General features: G+C 30.6%; 1 protein-coding gene across 1 annotated transcript in view; it reads left to right on the top strand.

Moving 5' to 3' along the window:
• The window catches only part of LOC126780610 (probable cationic amino acid transporter), a 72,629-nt gene that overhangs the window by 32,708 nt on the left and 15,256 nt on the right, over window positions 1-24,665 (top strand). The window contains exons 5-8 of the mRNA XM_050505222.1: window positions 10,362-10,570; window positions 11,762-11,933; window positions 16,738-16,921; window positions 17,889-18,013. Of these exons, the coding sequence (XP_050361179.1) occupies window positions 10,362-10,570; window positions 11,762-11,933; window positions 16,738-16,921; window positions 17,889-18,013 (690 nt within the window). The remainder of the gene's footprint in view (window positions 1-10,361; window positions 10,571-11,761; window positions 11,934-16,737; window positions 16,922-17,888; window positions 18,014-24,665) is intronic.

The following is a 24,665-nucleotide window of genomic DNA, read 5'->3' as shown; positions in this document are numbered from 1 at the left end:
CAAATGAAATTCAAATTGGTAACAATAAAAATAAAACATTAAATTATCAAAATAATGATTGAAATCATCATCTTAAACCCTCTGAGGTTAACGAATAACGAAGAATATAAATATACATGTGAACCTACATCGGAGTACATATATATATATATATATATATATATATATATATATATATATATATATAACCTTAACCTATATAACCTTAACCTATATAACCTATATATAACCTATATAAGGTTAAGGTTTGTCCTCAAAAGGGAAGGCCTTAGCCCAAAAGTGGGACACTTTACATTTCAAATTTTGAAGGTCAAGTTAAGCTTATTTGCCTGTTTTGAGTAAAACACTGATTTATAAGCCCGTTTCCTTAACAACAGATGTATATTTTTGAAGTGTTGTACAATTCTTATTATGAAAAAGAAACAACTCCGATGCCATAAATAATTTCTACATACAATTTTTCTACGTCGTTACGAGCAAGTCGGTACTATAGATTTACGAGTATTACTCGCCAGGTGCAATTTCCAGTACAAAAGATATTTATTTATTGTGTTAGTGGTTACATATATATTAGAAAGCGATGAAGAACATATTTCATTCTATACCGTATGACATATGGACGGACTCTTTACTTTGTGCCAGCACATCTAGGCACTATGCTCACTTACTATTATATCACCCTTGCAGCAATAATTTGTATTGTCCATATCTATTATATCATAATGAAAACGTTCTTCTTGTTCTTTTGAAAACATATTGTTTTAAAATTGATCTAAACGAGCATGTAGCAAATAATTTAATCTATTTTTTTATATCTTTTTAAATGTTACCAACTAGCTCTCGGCTATTAACTACTTTTGTTTTGGACCGCAGTTTTTAGTTTTTACATCAACAAAATTCCAGCTTTACTACGTTTACGTTACACTACGAGCCCTTTAAATTTAACAAGGGTTGTTAAGAGGTAGATATACATATACAAACGTCGTTGAGGAAAATCGTTATAAAATATATTCTATAAAAATAAACTGAAGGTTCCCTTATTATTGTGTTACTTAATATTCTGACGTAGATAAAAAATCTTGTGATAGCTTAGAGATAAAGTTAAAAATAAAAATTCAGAGGGTAGTTTGCATATTTAATTCTATTACATCCAATTTTTTTTAAACGAATAGGTAATGCATTAATCAGTCTAGGTTAAAATACAGATATATATATTCCGATATTGAAAACTAAGAAAAAAAGAATCAAAGTAGTCAGCCACGGCTCCAAAAAATTTATAACAAATTAATTCGAAAAGTCCTGTAAAAAAATTCAGTGGCATAAATTATACAGGGTTTTATAATGTTTAACCCACTTCAAAAGGGTCTCCCTATTTTATTTCAATTTTATGAATCTAAAATTCGATATATATCTTCGACTACTGTAATTATTTAAAACTAGGGATTACGGCAATTGTTTTTTTTTAAAAGCCCAGTCACATTTGAACAGTGCGTTTGAAGTTGGCTTACTAATTTAGTTAATAAACTATGACAGTAATATACTAGAAATAATAAAGCATAAACAATGTAAAAAAATATTGATTTGAGAAAATGATTTACGGGCAATATGTAAATATATTTTTTTCAATATTTGCAACACATATGCATATTATATATGTTCCATAAAATTCTATAGTTCCATTTTATAAGACTGATCAAAGCTAAATAGACTAATTTTAATCTGAATTTATATTAGACAACGGCAATAGACCGCCGACGACGCAATAGACAACCAATGAGCGCTTAGTTAATAACGCATTCATTTTTATTTCTTCTCAATTCTTTTTGAGTGCCACTATCTTACAGTTAAAAGACAAATTACAAATTCCTGTGTAACAATCATGATAGAAGTCTACGTTCAAATAATAAGCTCTTATTGTTAATCCCTAATCCATACATCTGATTTTCTGTCTAATTACTTCACTTTTCGCGAGTTTTACTAGACTAAACAAAACTAAACAAACTAGACTGAGCAAACTCCCTGTACACATTAAAAAGTTTCAAACATCGTCATCGTTCCTTACCTTTAATATTTTCATTTCTTAGTATTTTTCTCTTACTATGAAATATTATCTTTTTATCAAACAATTAAAATTTTTATTTTAATATTTATATTACGTTTGTGTGTTTTTTGAGTATTACTTTAGAGGTTATAGTTCTGCCTCTCTTTTAATAAGCTTAAGGTTTATTGGTAGATAATGCCTACATTAAGTCCGTCTTCTGTACCAAGTACAGTAATTTTGTAGATATATATTTTTTAAATATATTAGTTTCTCATCAGAATTACAGAAACTAGAAGTTTATCATTTATTTTTAAACTGATTTAAAAATAATTAATTTACCTCTAGTTTCTCTTATCGACATAATGTACAAATCAATTTATAAATAGAAGGAATCGTTTAAAAAAAATCTTATACCTAAAAAAATCAAACTAGCTAGATTATTACTAATTTGTTAGAAGTTAATCAATTTATGAACCCAAGTACATAGTTTATCTAACGAGCGTTGTCATCGCCGTTACTTTATTTTGAACTTTTAGTAAAACTATTAGTGCTAACGCTTTACAAAGCTTACTCTGAAAATTTTTTTTAGAGAGCAAAAGAGTTTTAGCCGTAGTGCATAAATATTGTTCATTCGCAGTGAGTTCAGCTCGCTCAGTGGTGTCGACCACTCGAACTTTATAACTACTCCATTTATTTATCTTTAAAAAAAGTAATGGTAATTAAGTGAAACTCGTTGCATAACGTAAAAAAGATAAGGTACCTTATTTACTTAATATTTATCATACAAAACTTTACTTTATTATTGCAACAATATACAATTATTATTTAATTTTAAATATCATGAGTCAACAAAAGAATTTCAACTTTCACAAGCAATGTATTGATTACTTATCTCAAAAGTAATTCCTGATATAAAATATAATTCAGACAAAAAAAGAAAATTAAAAAGTCTAGAACATATAGTTAACAACATAAATATAAAACTAACCAAAACATTTAAGCCGTAATATGACCATTGGCCGGAGTGGGAAAGCACCGCGTTTATTTCGTTCAACTATCGATAAAACTTCAGACTTATATTGAATGAGACATACACATAGGCACTTGCAAAATTCAATACCCAGGGCATCCTAGGATATAAATACGATTGTAGAAAGCCAGGTTAAAAACTTACTTAGTGTACTTTGAAATGATTTCGGAACTCGCAGCATTTGCTCTAGTTCGTAGCCAAAGTTAAAAAAAAACTTGCATAAGAAATCGATCCGCCTATGCCTATAAATAAAAAGCACAATCGTATTAGGGAAAGAAATATTGGAAGTTAAAAGTGTTTCTATTTCGGAAGTGTGATTGTGTCCTTAATTGTATGAGTATAGAGTTCGAATTCTTCTATAAGTATTTTCAAACCTGGCCTCTTCTAGCTGTACCCGCATCCGACTAGCAAATACTTTTACACTTGCAAGTTTCCGTACCAGGACTCTCTTCTTCGATGCAAAATCCTGGTTCTAAAACCTGGTAAAGTATAAACTTATACCTACGGGTATATACAAATTGGAAATACAAATGTACTACCGTACATTTGTATCGGTTTTGAGCAAGACATTGCGATTAAATATACATGTGATAAAAAATCTCGGAGCATACTTGAAATAAGTACATTTTGATTTGATAGATTTTTTAACAAACATCATACAGCGTACCATTTTGATAAGGTAAATCCATTTGAATAATTTTGTTAATCAATTATTTCTTAGTGGCTGCTCTAATATATTATACTATTATCTAAAATCACATCAATGAACATGCCAAATAAGACGTGTGAAACAAGACAAGGAGAATATATTGAACAGACAATGAATTTATCGCTATAACACACTACAGCTTCCAGCTTCTACAGCTATTCATAATCAAGTGTTCTAGACATGACCTTTCTGCCTTACCCCGATAATTTGCATTATGATATCGCTATCAATACTTACTATACTGACATAGTTATGTAACATATTTATAATAAACTTGTAACTATTCGTTGTATTTGTAAAAAAAACGTTACTTTAATATCCACAATCATAGACTAATAGATATAACCGAGAGGGTCAATGAGATCTTAATCAAAAAACATTGCTGATTAATTGCATAAATTGCTCCAACTCGTTTTTGGAATTGAAGGAAAATATCGTGAGGCAACCTTTTTTTTTAACGCTGGAAAATCGCATTACGCGTTTCCCCCGCAGGAACAGTGGGGGGGTATGTGGGACTCGCCGGTGTCCAAGGCGCCGAGTGCGCCCCGAACATCGGGATACCGACTAAAACCCCCCTCTTACGAGCATCGCGTCGATGATGCTTGGCAAGGAGAGATCTCCTTCAACAACCGCCGCCAGGAAATGCCTTTGGGGCCCCCACGCGGCACACTCCGTCAGGGTGTGATGCGTCGTGTCGAATGGCGCACCACACTCGTGGCAGGAGGGTGACACTTCCCGCCGCGCAATCTCGTGCAGATACTTACCGAAACAGCCATGTCCGGTAAGCACCTGCGTCAGCCTGAACGAGAGCGTGCCTCGTTTCCTTTTGACCCAGCGACTCAAGTGGGGACGCACCGCCTCCACTGTCGCCAGGCCCGCCGTGGGGGACCCCAGGTCCTGCTCCCATCGGGTAATCAGGGCATGCTGGGCTAGAGACTGGCCCTACTGGGCTAGGGCTGGGCTGAGGCAACCTGCATAATATGTCGAATTTCAACACGTGCTTACTCACCCACATGGAGTAGCGTCTTTAAATAATCTACAATCGTTCTATTTTACGGGTTTTTTCTCTTCATGTTTTCAAGATCTGATTAGTCTACCTGACTGTCTATAACATTATTCTACTTACTTTTCGCTACTTAATTTATTTACTTTCGTTAAGACAACTGAAAGATGCATAAAACATTTTACTTTTAAAATAATTACTTTATACACTAATATAAAGCTAAAAAGTTTGTTTGTTTGAAATTATCGAAGGACCAATTTAGAAAAAAACTATTCGCGTTTGATAGTCTGTTTACTGATAAAGATTATATACTGTCTATATGACCTATAAAATTGGAGCAGAATAATAGATCACGGAATTTGATTTGTATATTTAACGTATTTCTACTTGAAATTCTGAAACCTGATTAGTTGATCAAACTAAGGGATTACAAAAGACCTGAGATCTCAGTCTGGCCTTGATGTCACATTAAGCGTGTTAACAGATAATAGTCTACGAGATTAACTTAGTGACAATCCCACTGCTCGAACATTTCGAACGGAACATTAGAAACAACGAGTTTGTCGTGTCGTGTTTAATGTCAATATTTAAGTAAGTTAAAAAATACTGTCATAAAACCTTTTTGTTGATCGATTACGAGTCGCTTTAAAAAAATGAACAATTACGTCTTAGGTATTTTTTTTTTCACATCGGTGGTAGATTTTACAAAGTGAATAAGAAACGTCAATATACATCTAGATTGAGTAAGGATTTTTGTTGTTTGATCTTTTATCCCAATCTAATAACTCAACTGTTTTTATAATACAACACAGGCGAATTTTAAGGAAAAAATTGAAATCTCTATGGATGTAAAACTTTCCAAAGTTTTAATGAAAAAAAATGAAACTTCGCTAAAACACGTTGAAACTGAAACAATACAAAATCTCGACGGCAATGACTGCGGCCGAAAACTTAATGTTGATTTAACTTTTCTTAATAATTTCCTTTATATTAATGACTCTCAAATGTGTTCGCAAACACAAGTGCTCTCTCTATTGCCTCTCATATTGTTATTATCGATACGTTAAGAAAGAGATTGTAACCCAGGCCTTCAAGATCTGAATATATGCTACTATACTACCCTCGGTAATAGTAGCTAAGGTTTTTCACAATAAAATTTGGATGAATGATATTAAAAATATGATTTTTTCACGCCGTTATTTGTAGTATATAATATTTATTTGACCTAATGATAAAACCTAAGAATCTTATTTCAAATACAATAAAGAATTCCCTATGAGTACATTTATATATTTGCAAGTAAAATGTTCTGCATGTATGAACCGTAAGCTTTACAAATCCTTCGTGACAAATAGAAACGTATGTTGAAGGGAAATCTATACATGCTGTAAAGCTTCGGCGGAATCCTTCTATGTTTGAAATGGTTTTTTAAGAAAGATTTGGAATTGTAATCAGCTTCAAGGCTACTTACTGTATATATCGTTGCAAATAAAAAAACTTAAATTGAATTTATCAATTATTTAAAACCGGTATAAAGCAAAAATAATGATTAGCAATCATTTATTTTATTCTGCATGGATAAGCCCAGTTCAAAGTTAAAAAGAATAATATAAATGTATATTGTATATATACATTATATTTTCAAGGGTTGTTTTTGATCAAAATTTAAAAGAACAAAATATTCTCTTTAGAAAGAAATCACGAAATGGACAATTTATAAATTTTTAGTTATACTCGTATGGCCTTTGAGACAAAAACTAAAATATATTTACAATTTTTTTTTATTACGAATAAATGTTTTTGGTACATACTACATTGTATTGTTTTATATTTTAGGTTTTTTTTTAATCCAATCTAAAATAAATAATAAAATTTAGGGGTGTGTTCTATTTTTGAGAACCAATCTTTTTAGTAAATTTTGCTTCTAGATAATGGTCTTGAGATAATTCTATGTCAATACATAATGTGATAATTTGCTTTGCTTGAAAAATAATCCTTAAATGTACTTTATTGCATCAAAAACATTTTACATTCATACATGATACTGTAAATGACATTATTTAAATAATAAATCTAAAAGCTTTCAGAAATAACCGGAATATAAAATCGGATACAATTCCGATGTCTCCTCGTAAAATAGGACCTGTTATTGACACAAATGTTAATCAATTGTTCATTATTTTATGCATACCAAGCGCAATATTTCGTAGATTTTCGCTTGCAAATTGCTCAATATCATGCAAATCATTTAACCGAAATGTACATCACGCTCTCTGCTCGCCAAGCTCGCTCAATAGTTAATACTATTAAATTGGAACATCGGATATAATTACAAATAGCATTTTTATCTAAAAGATCAAATGACCATAATAGTCACGTTAAACTTGACATCAAGCGTACGTTAGGTATCCGTGTTATTTTTTGTTAGTGACCTTTCACATTTCAAACTGCTTATTATTGTAAATCGAATTTAATAGACGGTAGCTATATCAATTTATTGTTAAATTATTATTTTTAAATTGTTATTAGTAAAATTTGTTAAATAGAAATGAAGCATTTATTCTCAGTCAGCTCGTGTACATGACAGGTGCAACGCTGCCGAAAAAAAAAAAATTATGCGGTTACAGTCCGAAAAAATGGATATACATCTAAAAATTCACACGAAAAAGAAGTTAAAAAAACATACCTTTGTACATGAAATAGATCACCCAAAACTTACTCTATATTGTAAACAAGTTATTACTTTATTATATACCGTTATGCAATAATAATCAGCTATCAGCGAAGGTATTATAATTACACTTTAATAAACATGCAAAGCGATTGGTTCTAGGCAAAGTCGATCTCCGGCCGAGTCCATCGTGTCATTAGCGTCCCAACGGAATATGAGAGTAATGGTTTGGGTACGCACTTTTTTATAGTATAGTTAGGCGGACGAGCATATGGGCCACCTGATAGTAAATGGTCACCAACGCCCATAGACATTGGCATTGTAAGAAATGTTATCGCTTACATCACCAATGCGCCACCAACCTTGGGAATTAAGATGTTATGTCATTTGTGCCTGTAATGACACTGGCTCCGGAACACAACAATACCAAGTACTGCTGTTTTGCGGTAGAATATCTGATAAGTAGGTGGTACCTACCCGGACGAGCTTGCACAAAGCCCTACTACCAGTATGACTTGTGTACTATTAATACTACTGTGCCAGTTTACTTTTAAAATTTTCCTCCGTGCCGTTAAGGACAAAAAATAATTTTATACTTATGTGGAATTTGGGTTTGAAACCATTGCGGAGTTATAAAGCTGCTTTTATCTGATTTGTTATCACTGTTTATAATGTTATGTATACAAAATATTTTTTCAATTTTTGTAACTGTTCCCTTAACCGCACGTTACGCACGCCCACATTTTTTTTTTTTTTATAGAATAGGAAGGTGGACGAGCATATGGGCCACCTGATGGTAAGTGGTCACCAAACGCCCTTAGACATTGGCATTGTAAGAAATGTCAACCATCGCTTATAGCCAATGCGCCACCAACCTTGGGAACTAAGATTTTATGTCCCTTGTGCCTGTAATTACACTGGCTCACTCACCCTTCAAACCGGAACACAACAATATCAAGTATTGCTGTTTTGCGGTAGAATATCTGATGAGTGGGTGGTACCTACCCAGACGAGCTAGCACAAAGCCCTACCACCAGTATGACTTGTGTACTATTAATACTACTGTGCCAGTTTACTTTTAAAATTTTCCTCCGTGCCGTTAAGGACAAAAAATAATTTTATACTTATGTGGAATTTGGGTTTGAAACTTACATATAACATATATGGGCTAATCCAGGTTATTATATATATATATATATTTTAATTTTATAAAGTAACTTTCCTAATAGTATAAAGTAAACATTATTATTATAATATATATATATACTACAGTTAATATCAAAGTATTGTTAGAGGGTTTAGTGTTATGTACTCTATACACTACAAATCGTTGAAAAACTACAAAGCCTTGCTAATATGTCCATATTATTCAAGTGACAAAAAACACTTAAACTTAAAATCGATCTTCCAAAAAGAAACAAGAGAAAAAAATCGAGCTTTAAAAATGTCAATATTCAAAACGAAATTCTAAAGACTCTAAATTAGCTAAGGATGTTTCCTTCGCTACAAAGACATCTGTTGCGGACGAGTTTTACAAATATCAATCCCCAAGAGGCGGTGCGGCCATGTCAAAGATAAAATAAAATTAACTATAAATTCTGACACATTTAATTTAAAATTTTGCTGTGTCGATAATACAAATAAGTATTATATTTAACTTAAAAAATTACAAGACCGTTAATTTATTTTTATGACATTAAAATAAAAGATCTATTTCAAGCAAACGACATTGTTTGGAGTAATGTCTCCAAATTGTATACTATTTTAATATATAAATCAGAAAAAAAATATGTTTAAATTTTTTTTTAACATTACCGAATTTCACAAAGTATTATTATTATCAATCCCTACTACAAACTTGACAGATTTATCTTCAGTATTTCCATATGATATTAAGTGTGGTTACTTTAAGATCACCTTAAAACAAAAACACAACACACAAAATAAAATCCGTAACTAAAGTTATATAGATAGCTTCTGTTAAAATCTATGCCAATCGCTGAGGATGTCAAGTAAAAAACGAAATAGTCTAATTTAGAACCTATTTTAAATATAAAACGAGATAGCCCACTTTTGAAATGATCAGCTTAAATTATAAATTTTTCATTTGGATACTATTTCAGAGCACCCGTGAATAACTTTAATTTAACTAATAAATCCGTAAAAGCCTCGACTAGTTTATCGCAGTACACAAATATAGAATCATGAATTTTCCGTTTGTTACTGGAGTTGAAAGTAATTTTGGTTTGAAATGACCGGAAAGGAAAAATGCGCTTCAAACGATATCGGCGACATCTATTAATATACTAACTTTATTGCTATACATAATATATGGAATATTATTTATAGAAATCAAATCGATATATTTAATTTCATTTGAACGAACCATGTATAAAATTAGTAACCAATTACTTTTTTGCATTTTCTCAAAAAACTATACTGCATAAATAAAATAATGCTAATAAGTAACGCTAATGAATAATCGTTGATTTATAACTTTTGTTCGGCTTCTAATAACATTAATACACCTTTTCCCAATTATTGACGCTAATAGTTCTCTATATGTCTAATTTATTTATGTATTTTACGTTGAATAGAATGAAATTTCTTTTAAATATTCAATGAAACTTCAAGTACTTCAAATTAAATTGCTTCGTGATTGAATGTTTACAATAAAAATGAATAATTCAATTCTACACAATGATAAATTGAAATTATGAGAAAGCAAATAGCATAGCGTCTGTTAGTAAATGGTAAGAATTTAACATCAAAAGCAAACCAGCATTTTCACTTCAAGACGTTATAGTTTTTTTTTAAAAAAGCTCTCATAAATTTCTTTGTTGTATTCAGTACTTATTATTTTTGTAATTTTTTTTCCACAATACTAACAATGCTTATTACTTTCAGGCAAGCCACCCGATTTCATCGCTTTCGGTATCAGCATCATGATGACAATGGTCCTCGTGGCTGGCGTCAAGAAGTCTCTCTTCTTCAACAATTTGTTGAATGCGATCAATCTAAGTGTATGGGTATTCATCATGGCGGCTGGTGCCTTTTACGCGGACACTAGTAACTGGACTCAACACAAGGGTTTTCTGCCATTTGGATGGTCGGGGGTAAGAATATTTAATAATTCATTTTCAACCAGAAAAACAAACCGAGGTGGTCCAGAGAAAATGAGTTTTAATTCAATTTTGGCCAAGCAGCCCTGAGTTTCGTGAGCTTATTTTGTGTTAATAATTATTATTCATATCGTGCTCGGCGGTGAGAAAATATATCGTGAGAAAACCTGCCTGTGTGGAATTAAATTCTTTGAATGAATGTCGTTGGTGGATCTTAACCCGCATCAGAGCGACGTCTGGTGAAAACACTCGAAACGTCTTCAAAAGATCCGACATTAGTATATTTACTGATTGTTTTTAATTTATATTATCTTTTAATGCATAACATTGGCAATGTATGTATTCATATTAATGTACACTTGTCTCAAAGTAATGAACTCCCTTTGATCTAATTTCAATTATAATAAATTATAATCGTTAGTCAAATTGCTTACATTTAATTAAGAATTATGTGATAACTTATAGCAACATTTCCATACATACGTACGTACGACAGGTAATTGCTGTTAAAAGCTTCGTCCTTCTTAAATGAGTTCTCAGATAAATTTAAAAACTAAATAAGGGAAGTTACAGACTGTGTAAAAGTTAAACCCATTTTGTCGAAAACAATTCACAAAATATTCATGTCTTAAACCTTAACCTGTCAAAATCACTCTGTTTGCTCCGCGTCGTTGCGTAATATTCATGTTACCAGACAACTGAAAATGTTCAATTTATCCTATATCTCGTTCTATGAGTTCTTGTTCTTTCAGAGAAAAGTATCTTGTCATTATTTGATTAATCAGACTTCGCGATCGAGGCCAGAGATATCGAATCAGCGGCTGTATAATCAATCAGATTACACCCATCTGACGTCAAAACCAATTCAATAAATATAAAACTGTAGATTCTTAAGTTGTTTCTTTAAAAACAATATTTAATATTTATTTCAATTAGTGTAACTTCGACATAAAGAAAAACGTACATATTTTGAAATACACCATTCTAAAAAATTCTAATCAGTGACGTAATAAAAATATCCCGAGGAATCTCTAATGATAACCTGCCACATGTGTATGTATGTGTAAGAATTCTCTTCAAGAGTAGAGGAGCCAAGCAGTGGGATACTTTATATATAATATAGTACATATTTAATATAATTTTTGACTTGTTGAATTCAGCCATTTATTGACATTTTTGTCTCAGGTTTTTAGCGGCGCGGCAACTTGCTTCTATGCCTTCATTGGATTCGATATAATTGCTACAACCGGCTTAGAGGCGAATAACCCAAAACGCTCCATCCCCTTTGCTATTGTCTTGAGTCTGGGCATCATTCTACTCGCGTACGTCAGCAGCTCCATTATGCTTACATTGATTGGTAAGATGTTTTATATTTCTTAAGATCTTTTTAAAAAATATTACAAGTATTACAAATTATATATATTGTCGAACCTCGACATTTGTCGAACTATCAAATAAAAGTTATTCGTTTTTCACAAAACAGCGTTTTAATTGAAACGTTGCGGCTGACCAGTATATAAATTGGATTGGTCTGTTCGATTTTGTTTTGAAAAATTTACAATAGAGACAATACCATAAGAGAAGAAACATTTAAACTTTATAAAACTATTGTTTGCTGGCTATGATATGCTTTTCGTCCGAATTGTATTCCGTGATGAATTATTCATCACGAATAAATATTTTCAAATTTTACATTGTAAAAAAGCACAAAAACCTTTATTTTTAAATGAAGTGATAAAACACTTATCTTATAATGATAACATATAGGAATATTATAGAAAATATTAGCTTTTATGGCCGATTAGATTCTTTAAACCAATCTTTAATACGCAAGCCCCAGTCGCAATAATGCCTAAGTATATATATTGGTCCTATTTTTATAGCGTCTGACCACATTTATGACAAGTAAAATTTAATCTACAATAACAAAACATTTTTTTTTATTTAGTCCACAAAACTGACTACAATTATACAATCAACAATGACATACAATAATACATTTAACTGAAAATCTTTACAATTGAATTTTCTTGATGTGGACATTACATGCTTATATGAGGGCTTAAAAGCAAAAAAAAATTACATTAGCTAGTAACTACAGCGTAATATTAGAACAAACATAAGAAAACTTATAAAAACTATCACCTATAAAATAAATATAAATAACTAAAAAGCAAAACAGAATTAAACTAAACTAAAAAGTAACTAAATAATATAAAAATAGAACTAAAAATTAACCCATTTGTGTAGACATTTTCTTTTTGATGGCCCTGATATTATCGTTAAAGATATCTATAGTATCTGTAAAACAGTTAGCAAAAGATAGCATTCTAAAAAGCGGACCATGCTGACCAAGATTGCTTCTTGTATGAGGCAAACAAAACGTCTTGCGATTCTGTAAGCGGCTACCTTCACGAGGCACTGCGAAACATAAACGCTCGAGCAGTTCAGGTGCATCAATTAGGCCATTTTTTAATTTAGACAAAAAAATCACATCTGAAACCCTTTGACGCTCCTTGAGTAACCTCATATTATAATGAGTAAGACGAGATTCGTATGAAAACAGTTGACTACATCTAAAGTCCGTGTATGATAGGTGGTACAGAAATCGTTTCTGGATTCGCTCTATTTTGTCGGAATTAACTTGGTATCCTGGACTCAAAACAGTGCTACAATATACTATACTCAAGGATACTACGTACAATACTATTAAACACAAGAATTGACAAGTTATGGTCCTTAAATATTTTCATTTGCCTAAAAACTAGACCGAATATCTTAGATGCCTTAGATGTAATATGCTCAATATGTTGTCGAAAGCTTAAAGCAGAATCTATTATAACACCCAGATCTCTAATACTAGAAACTTCTTTTAAGGTCATATTATTAATTTTATAGCTACAATAAATCGGCGACTTCTTCCTAGTAAATTTTATGTAAAAACATTTTTCAATGTTCAAAAACATAGCATTTTTTGTGCACCACGAATAAGCAGTATCAATGTCATGTTGTAAAGCTTCGACATCGGCTTGGCTTTCAAAGGTTCTGTAAATTTTCAAGTCATCTGCAAACATCTTGAATTTAGATTTTATATCAAATGCCAAATCATTTATAAAAATTAAGAAGAATGTTGGACCTAGGTGTGATCCTTGAGGTACTCCTGAGGGTACGTTGCTCTCGATGGATTTAAAACCATTAAAAGCGACAAGTTACGAACGGTTTTCCAAATATGATTCACACCAACGTAACAGTGAACCGTGAATTCTTTCATTTTTTATATAATATATAAATATATGCAGTAACATTTCCTATTTATTATAATATACGTACGCACTTTGATACATTTAGGTTAGAACTAATATGAGTACTTTTGTTATCATTAAAAATATTTCATCATCAATCATTATAACTAAATAATGATTCAAATTATTTTTCAACTATAAATTGACTTTGAAATATATTGATATCTAATTTAAAATTAAGATAATACTTTAACCATTTTATAATCGCTTTAACAATGGCACTTCAATCATTTTTCTACATAAACTTTTTTTTTATTTATATAAGAATTATTTACATTAAGGACAAGGACATTCACATGCCTTCTTTCTGTACGCACACGCTGTCGCCAAAACTTGTATATTAATCTTCATTTTCTTATTTAAAGAAATAATATATTCAGGAATCTTAATCATCTAGGCTAGCTGGTAGCCTTTTGGTTCAAATTCTTGTGCATAAAAGAATTTTTTTATAAGCAGTGCTTGGGCAATAAAACTATGGGATGCTTTACATATTTCGGCTTACAAAATCTCTGTTAACAAATAATCACTAATACAAAACCGGAGACGACTATGAGTAGTATTTTTTAATTATATAAAACTGTTTATACAATGCCTTTGAAATATTTATTAGTCATTATTTTTATGTGACGTATAATATGAAAATATTTGGTATGTCTTTCGCTGCACTTTTTATTTTAAAGTCTTTTTTTGATTGGGTTGTCTGGAAGAAATGGCTAATTAACAAGGAAAAAATTTTACAATGAAGAGTAATTATAACTATTATTGCACGGAAAATACATTTAATAATTTCTTAAAATAAATTTTTTGTTGCCGAAAAAAGGGAGTTTTAATATTCATGTAAAATTCATTTTCAAAATAGAGTTAAAATAATCTTAATAATTTAAAATTTTAATCGAGTGACTAATGTCAAAAGAGACAGTTCCATTCCGTAAATCACATTACACGGAACATTCTAACCACTCGGAGTATCAATAATGACATTTGTCATAAACAATTAAGTAATTTTATATATATGTATACCAGTAGCTGCCTGGTCTTTTTATATAAGGCCCTGGATTCAAATACCGGGTCAAACCAATTAAAGGTTATGTTATATACCAAGTCTTCAGTAGCAGGTCTGTGTTTGAAAGCGGTTGGTCCTCGACCTGAAGTCTGTTTCGACACGTTAGAAATCAGTAACGTGAATAAAATTTAATTACAATTCATATAAACAATCAAAGCACTAATTAAATTTTAATAAGCAATAATTTTATTAGGGGTTAATAAATAATTACCACGATTCATCGCACTGTCTGTAATATGTTACTTAAACTAATTACAATAAGACTGATTGCATTACATAATCATTATAGGCAGCTATATTTTTACGGCAGTAATTTTGAACGCAAGTCTATAAATAGAGAATTGGTCAATAACTTTTGTGTTTGTCTTTGACTCTTGTAAAATTTTGCGACCATTACAGCTATGAAGGTTTGAAATCTTAAGTTTCCAACGAAAGTTTTGCGACGTTGAAAAATAAAAGACAGAAAATATAAATTTTATTTTATAGTATAGTAAGACAGATTAATAAAAGTTTTCAATATATTTATGTCTTTATAAACATCTAGAGTGAACAAAATGTAATCCTCTCAAATAATCTTATATAAAACGTTATTTCCTTAAACCAACATGAATCGGTGTTGTTATAAATAAATAATATGAACGTGAAATATTATATTACCTAATAAAATTAGCGAGAACCTTTGAGCTTAAAATCCGAGTTTGTGTCCAAATACATTTTCTTAAATGTGTTCCCTTGTCTTTAGTCAAATAGTAAAATAAATCCGATTTCAGCCATTTTAAAAGAAGCTGCACTCAAATCTGCACTTTAGAAATGGAGACAGAAACAAAAAGAATACCCGGTATTCCATGAAATAAACGGAAATTACTGTACTCTTTACCTCGCGTCGTAAAATATTAAACTGAGTTCCCACCGTGGGTGAAAATCTTTTAGAATTTACTCGCTAGAAATTCAACCTTACAATGATAATCCTACTGACTCCTCCTGAAACTTTATTTATAAAAATTTACATACTACGAAGCCGTCTACAGATAATAAGCAAAATATACTCGTAAATATTTTAAGAAAAAAAATTTAAGACAGGTTAATACGAAAACATCGAACATTAATACAACGTATTTAAAATAACGTGGATAAAAATTTAATCATTATGATATAAATCTTTTAACCATTATTAATATCTTTTAACCATTATCTTTGACTACCTGGTTGGTCTAATGGCTACATTTAGGGCCGCAGACCCGGAGGTCCTGAGTTCAAATTTCAGGGCGAGCTAATAAAAAAATTATTGTTTTTTCTGCTGAAAATTCTCAGTCAGTTCAGCCCGGAAGTTGGAAGTGTGTACATTCCCTTGCCTCGAATAGCACGTAAAGCCGTTGGTCCTGCGCCTGAGTTAGGGAATAAATAGTGCACCTGAGTTTGCGCACTCACTTGTACACATAATATAATATTTCCTGCGCAGTTGGCTAATCCCTCTTAAGATTGGCCACCGTGGCCGAAATCGGCCTGGAAGACTATTATTATATTATTATCTATTAATCTAAAACTCAAACTTCATTTCATAACATATCTCACATCGTTGCTTGAAATTGACAGCAATTTACTGCAATGCACATTAACACAGCGGCGTCTAGGTGTTTTGCTTTCTAATTGTTTATCAGCAAATAAAAGCTGTTAATATAATTTCAATGTATTTATCTTCTGTTAGATACGTTATTATTAATATAATTAATTAATTAAGCCAGCTTGACGAATTCCAGTTATCCCTATTTATATATTGTGAACATTTTTCTTCTTAGTGCCCTACAACGAGGTGAACACCGACTCTGCACTAGTACAGATGTTCGCTTATGTGAACGCGCCCATTTGCAAATACATCGTCGCCCTTGGCGCCCTATCTGGCTTGACTGTCTCGATGTTCGGATCTATGTTCCCAATGCCTCGAGTCGTTTATGCTATGGCTCAAGATGGACTGATCTTTAGGTAAGTGAAAATAATAATAAAAACATGTACATACAATAAAAAATAAAACATCACATTATGTATATATAATACATGTAAATTTACGTTTATCAAAATTAAAATATTCATTATTTTATTTTATTTAGTATAAAATAAATTATTACTTAAGACTACCTTATGCCTGCACACGTTCATGCAGGTACTTTATTTAAGAAGGCTTTTACAAAGTCACTTAAATCGATATTTTACAGGTTTATATTAAACGTTACGTATCTAATCTAACGATAAGAAAGAAATACAGAGTTCCAAAGCATGTATATTACCATTTATTTCAGTTTACATACCTTAATACTCATGAATAATCCCTTATTGTTTGCTTTCTCGAAAACGTAGTGCTTTGACTTATTAATATTGCATTAAAATCCAGCTATCTCGTAAGCGGTTTTTAAAATACTAACGGTATTTACATTATGCTTTTGTACAAAAGCGCTGCATGAACTTCAAGCCGATTAATTAATGCGAAATGAATGTGTGTTTTTTAATCGGATCATTAATAATAAGCATTTATATCAAACTGAATTTATACTCATTTTAAAACGCAAGTTCATTTATTAAAACAAGCTTAAAATACTATTCTCGTTTGTTTACCGATGGCATTTTTATATTAAATAAAAGTTGAACTATCAAATAGGCTTTTAAAATCAATTAGCTTTTTTCGGTTGTTTTTAACTGACACAGTATCAAAATTACAGTCAATTAATTCATATTACATGCATAAAAACACACAACAGGACCTCTAATAGTAACTTACTATGATTCTTACAATAAATTAATTTAAAAAAAAAACGTAGCATACTTCGCGTTTAGAAATGTTCGATCAGAAACATAAAAGAATAAAATCTCGATAAAATAATGCGGGTGGTCACAATAATTTTAAGACATCAGTGAGTTTAAAAGAAACTTACATAATTACACAATATGTACACAGACAACTGGCTGCTGTATCTGAAACCTCTGGTACTCCTGCGCTGGCTACGATGAGCGGCGGCACTGCTGCATCTATTGTCTCCCTCCTTATCCAGCTCGAGGTGCTGGTTGAAATGATGAGCATTGGTAAGTCATTTAACTTAAAAAAAATCAGTATCGTGCTTTTTATAGAAAAGTTTAATAACCTGCGTTCAAATTATGAAGAGAAAAAAGATTTTATACGGAAAATATAATGAATTTCAATTTTAAATTCTTGTTATCTTGCAGCAAATAATCGTTTTCTAATTATTAATCGTGATAGAAATAAACGACATAATAATTCGTTTTATAAATTTCAAAGGCCAATAATAATATTAATTTAAGCTTCGTTCATATAAGAGATTACGATAAAGTACAGAGTTATTTAAACATATTTCACATTCACAAATATAAAACCAAATGGGTTTCATTTAAATGTTTCAATTCAGTATTTAATTCGCGTGTATTTTCGATGTATAAATTGCAATTAATTTCCTAATTGGATGACATTATTCGTTAAAATTATTTTTATAGTCAGCAACATTTTCGTTCTAGAAAAAGGTCAAATATTATTTTAACTATACAAACGATCAGAATACTGATAATATAAAGAAAAGAAACCAATAAAGGAACAAAATAATAATAATTAGAATAATATAAGAAAATATTTTGCCTTGATCGAGTAGCAGTAACTTGAAAAGATAATTAATTGGTTTTTATGATTTGTTTTATAAACATTTACAAAAAACTTAGCTTTCAACCTCATTCATGTAAAATGAAATATCGTTTTTTTAAATTATTTATACATATTAATTATTAACGAATAACATTCAAATTAAATATTCATTATCAATATAAAACTCAATATGTATTAATTTCATTTGCAAAAGTGTCCTTTTATATATTTTTATATTTGCATATATATAATTCTTCTATATGTGGGTTTGACACTGAACTTTTTATTGACGGTCTGGCTGGCAGGCTGGCCCAATTTTGATGAAATTTTGTGTGTCTGTTTCATGCAACAATGAGCTCTTTCTTTGTTTATTCCTTGTCACAAATTTTACTTAACATCCTTTACAATTACCGTAAATCGCAGCTGTAAACGACAACTTACATACAAATGTTTGTTTTGTAGTTTAAATAAAAACAATAATTAAAAACTTATTATATCTGGTATAAAAAGTATTTAAGACATACATATATAGGGCTGGTTACCGTGTTTGGTAGATACTTGCCTTTCACGCCAAAGGTTGTGGGTTGGATTCCCACCCAGGACAAACATTTGTGTATGAACATATCTGTTTGTCCTGAGTCTGGTTATAATTATCTATATAAGTATGTATTTACAAAAGAAAAGAAGTATATGTAGTATATCAGTTGTCTGGTTTTCATAGTACAAGCTCTGCTTAGTTTGGGATCAGATGAAGGTGTGTGAATAATGTCCCAGGATATTATTATTATTATATATTCACGATATTTAGCTAACATATTGCTGACAGTCAAATATCAATGTCAGCCTATGTCTGTCGGTATTTCCCCAAAGCAGAATGCCTTATGTCATATATTCAACTGTACTTTATAATGCCATGAGTTAACAAAATATATCTTTATATAAATAATGAATAGTAATTTATTTCTATAAACAAAAGGAAAATAGAAAATGATCTGCGTGCTCCAATAGTAATAATATTATGAATACGAATTTTCATGGCGATAGATTGTACACGGGTGTATAAGAAAATGCCGTGTAGCGCCATCTAGTGGCGAGTTATAATAAAATGTATAATATAAAAACTTTTTCCATGAAAACATGCATACTCCGATGTTGAAGTCAATATCAATCAGATGTACCAATATTATAAATGCGAAAGTAACTCTGTATGTCTGTTACGCTTACCTCTGAACCGACTTTGATGAAATGTGGTATAAAGCAAGCTTAAACCCCAAGATATATACATGGTTTTTTTTTTTACCTAACACCCATCAAACACGCGGGCAACTAGTTTATTATGTAAATGTTGATAAGGAGATGACATTAAATTTGTTGTAAAATTAAATCTTATTATAATTAGTATTAAATTCTACTTGCATTTAATTTCGTAAGTCGTCACGTAAAAGTAGTTTTTCCAAATTTTATGTTTTCAATAATGTATTTATTTTGTCCATATTATTCATTATTAAATAAGTATATGATAGCACTAAGAATAATTTACTCGAATAATTAACAAAACTCTCATGTGACATTTTTGTCGTAATTGAACAAATAATAAAATTTTGAAATATAAAACGGCGAAATATATTTGTCCAGTTACTTATTTGTACTTTATATTATACTATTTATAAGGAAATCGATATGATTTTGTACAAATAAACAATTATAAATATAACATAAGCATATTATTATAATTTAAGCTTGTTAATGTTTGTTTTTTTTATTAACATGCAAATAAGAATAAGATAGCTACTTTTATTGATGCAATAAGACTTTCGGAATGAATCTATTTGAGATTAATTATTGATTCCAAGAAAAACCACCCCAATGCTTCCTACACGACCTATATCTATGTGATTTGCATATGGCCACTTGTGACGTCATAGGATCTCTAGCCTTTGCCCAAGTTACTTAAAGTCTGAACAGTTATTTAATGAAGAAATATTAGACCCATTAATTGATAGTCAAAGAGAAAAATATGTTTGAACAACCGGTGAGAGATTTTTGTCCATTATGTCATATATTTATATTTGACCGGGTCCGCCGCCACACCACACCCAATTTATTCACATCGTCTTTCACACAATACTCTATATTTTTTGTCTTTTTTTCTCTTTCAATTCGCCAATAATAATATTCACTTTTTCACATATTCATACATTCTCGTTATACGTCCAAACCACGATGAATTTTTTATCTTATGACATTTATGTCACTAACGTCACTCTCAAACTCCGTCTTATATCATCTTGTCCATTCTTGTCTTCAAGTATTCGCATATCCATCTCAACGTTGTCATATCAGCCGAATACAATCGTGGTGAGTTGGAACAGAACTTATTAAAGTAAATTTAGAATTGGCTCCTATACAATCTTGATCTTACAGAATACTTAAAAGTAAAGATCATCAATATATTAAAATACTTTATAAAGATCATTGTTAGAAACGTTATATATAGAAAATACTTACTCTTTTTCAATTACTTGGGAATTAGTAAAAATCATTTTATTTTAAGTAGGGCGTAAACGTCTCGAATTTTAATTAATCGCCTGCTGTACTTGTGTACACTGCATTGGATAACGCTTAGAATTTAGCGCCAATCTGTTCGAGATCGCATCAAAAGATAATCGCTCTGGCTCTCCACTCGATGGAGCTAAATATCAGGAAATTCATATTCAAGCGCTTAAAATCAAAATTAAATATGCATTCACTTTTTTTATTTTATTTTCAATAACAACAATTTCGATTTTATTTTCATTAACAACATTCAGTGTAACAAAGTTAAAGTAAAATAGATATAATTGGTCTCGATACGTAACAGAAATTATTATTTAAAACGAAAAGCCCTTGAAAATAATATATCGCGACAAATAAGTTGACTTAAATTGATTTGATAGAAATAGATGTAGAGAACAGACATTATGGATATTTACTCGAGTTTTCTTCGAACTTAAGGAAAAATTATGAAACTGTCATCAGCCTTATTGTCATATTCTATTGATGTTTGTGTTGAGTATACGGATGTATGTGAACTTACACACATCGGACGAGGTTGGATGAAATATGAAATGAGTTGGAAAATGAAGGAGCTCTCCTGTCCGAGAGCTTACGAAGAGGCAGATTATCACGGTATGAACATGTAATTCTGAAGGATGAATGTTATATTACAAGAAAAATGTTCGTTGTGAATGTAAGTTATAGGACAAGAAGACCGGAAAAAATATTGGAAAAACTGTAACGGATGTCACGTGCACGTGGGAGTAACTGAAATAAATATAGAGATAGAGGCGGATTAAAAAAAATCATAGATTAATGATTTGACTTTCTTTTTTTAGCGTATAAAACCTTGTTTATTTTTATCATAACACGATGTCCAGCACGAATAGCACGTACATGTAAATTCTATAAAAATATCTCACTGATATCAATTTATCTATCTAGATGGCTATCGAAATAACCTATCATATCATGCGATTCAATTTGTAATAAAAACTTTAAATCAACAATATTTAATATCTATTCAAATTAATATTTAATTTACCGTAATATATAAATAACCGTCTTAACTCTTTTATCTGTTTTTTTTTAAGAATCTTTTGTTTGTCCACGGAATTTATCATATGATCTTGAGAATTTATTTTTCTTTTTATAAAATTTAACATGTACATAATTAAATAATGAAATTACTGTTAAGTTGTTAACTCAAATCACGTCTTCGTCTTTGTGATACGGACGTAGTTTCGGCACCAACTATTTTGAGAAGCATCAATTTAAAGTCATATTAAGTCTTTGTGTTTTTTACTGTATATCCCCCAGAGTTGTTAATAAGCTACTAAAGTAGTATATAATATTATAATCTTGTTAATATGTTTCTCGAACTCAACTATAATAGCACTATTATAATGTAAAAGTTTAAGTAATCTTTAGGTGGCTAATAAGTAATGAGGCCGAAATTCGCACATTTTATTGAAATAATTAAAAAAAGCAATCAAATATGTGTTTTAAAGCTAAAAATCTATCTCTATATTTGGTTAGACACACTTTCGTATAATATGATAGAAAGTATTCTTACCGTACTATCGTGATTAAAAAATAAATAAATAAAAATATGTATGTATATAGCACCCACATTATATTGTATTTATATAAACATAAATTTAATATTATTGAAATTTTATATAGTTTTTTAATATTACTTATATATTTATTATTATTATTATTCTTGCATAGTTTACTTAAAATTAATTCTGTAAAGTTTACAAAAATGTTTCAAGAACACGCTATTAACCGTAGGTGGAACGCTGTCTATAAACGTATCCACGACACAAGGTTGCTTAGTGTGGATGCCACCGGAAATACAATTATGATATCGTTTCAGCAAACAACCCAGCAATTATATCAAGTGTGTAATATTTTTGCTGTAAATAAACTATTTTGAATTTTGAATAATTTTAATTAATGATTATCATTCTCATTTCTATATATCTTTACACGTAATTAATATGACGATTCTATTTTCATAAAGTAAAATAAAAAAAAATACAAATATTATAAAATATGTGCAAAAACTTTCATCAAAATGATTGCCCCGTCTTATTGCCTCTAATGGTGACATAAGGGCTGGTTTTTCGCCCAGAGGATCGGAATTGCGGTTCAAAGGGGCCACCATTCCTCGCGGTCACGATTTGTACAGTAACTATTTTTAACTTTATTTATATTGATAAGAACGCGTGAATCTTAAGCGATGATCGTGGGTGATTATAATTCATCTCGTGCTCTACGCTGAAGGAAAACATCGTGAGGAAACCTGCATGTCTAATTTCACTTAAATCTGCCACATGTGTATTCCACCAACCCGCACTGGAGCAGCGTGTTGGAATAAGCTCCAAACCTTCTCCTCAAAAAAGGCAGGGAAGTCATTTAGCCCAGCTGTGGGACATTCACAGGCTGTTACGGATTACTGATATATATATATTTAGCTGTAAATATAAAATTAAAAATGTGCTTTTCTATAATATATTTTGCACAAAAATTAATGGCTATTTCAATAGTTTTTATTATCCCTTGTATTGCAATTTCGTATGTCCAGTTTTGAAACACAGAAATGTTTAATCTTACCTTCTTAAAATACTTGTTAATTTTTTCGAATGTAAATCATGTAAAGACAAGTTCTCACATCAGTAGAACTCCCCGTTCAATTGTTCCTTGATGCAGGTTAGCGAGTTAAGTTCAGATGAAATGGAATTGGGAAATAATTACGTTATTTATATTATCAAAACGTACAAAATGTAATGTATTATAATCATAAAACGTTTCGAAGTAATTGCTTTCCTAAGTTCAAACAATTAATTTTGTATATAAAAAAGGAATAAAAATGTTTAAATATAAAAGATTTGCTCAGCTGCGCCAAATGACATTGCGCTAACACGACACAAAAGGGAACAATCAATCTTTCTAACATGTCACTTTGACAATATTGTAAACTAATCAAAAAATATTCAAAACTATATTTTTTAACATTATAGTCAAAATGATATTTACTCCAACCATTTCAAAATTATTAGAAAATAATAATAATAATTTAGAATAATAATATTATTACACTGGCTCACTCACCCTTCAAACCGGAACACAACAATACCAAGTACTGCCGGTTTGCGATAGAATATCTGATGAGTGGGTGGTACCTACCCAGATGAGCTTGCCCTACCACCAGTGGATGAATAATAAGAAGAGAAAAGAAAGATGCCAAAAATACAATTTATGCCCATTTACACTCTCGTGCAGCCTTCTGTATCCATCCTCCTTCTACTGAACTGGCATATCGAGACCAAATCGCACCAAAAATAAAGAGCTTACTTGGGGTTGTCAAATGAATGTATTTCAAAGTACATACGAAATTGTATATTCGAAATAATATTGAAAACAAAAACTGAATATTGCGCTTTTTATACATGTATATTATACGTGCACAACAATAACGGAATCATTTTTCATTGTGATTTTATTCCATAACAAAGAATCGGATATGGTTAAAGCGACTGT

Source organism: Nymphalis io, chromosome Z (genome assembly GCF_905147045.1).
Source record: "Nymphalis io chromosome Z, ilAglIoxx1.1, whole genome shotgun sequence".
In the NCBI taxonomy this organism is placed as follows: Eukaryota; Metazoa; Arthropoda; class Insecta; order Lepidoptera; family Nymphalidae; genus Nymphalis; species Nymphalis io.
This window is presented reverse-complemented; position numbering and strand designations above follow the sequence as displayed.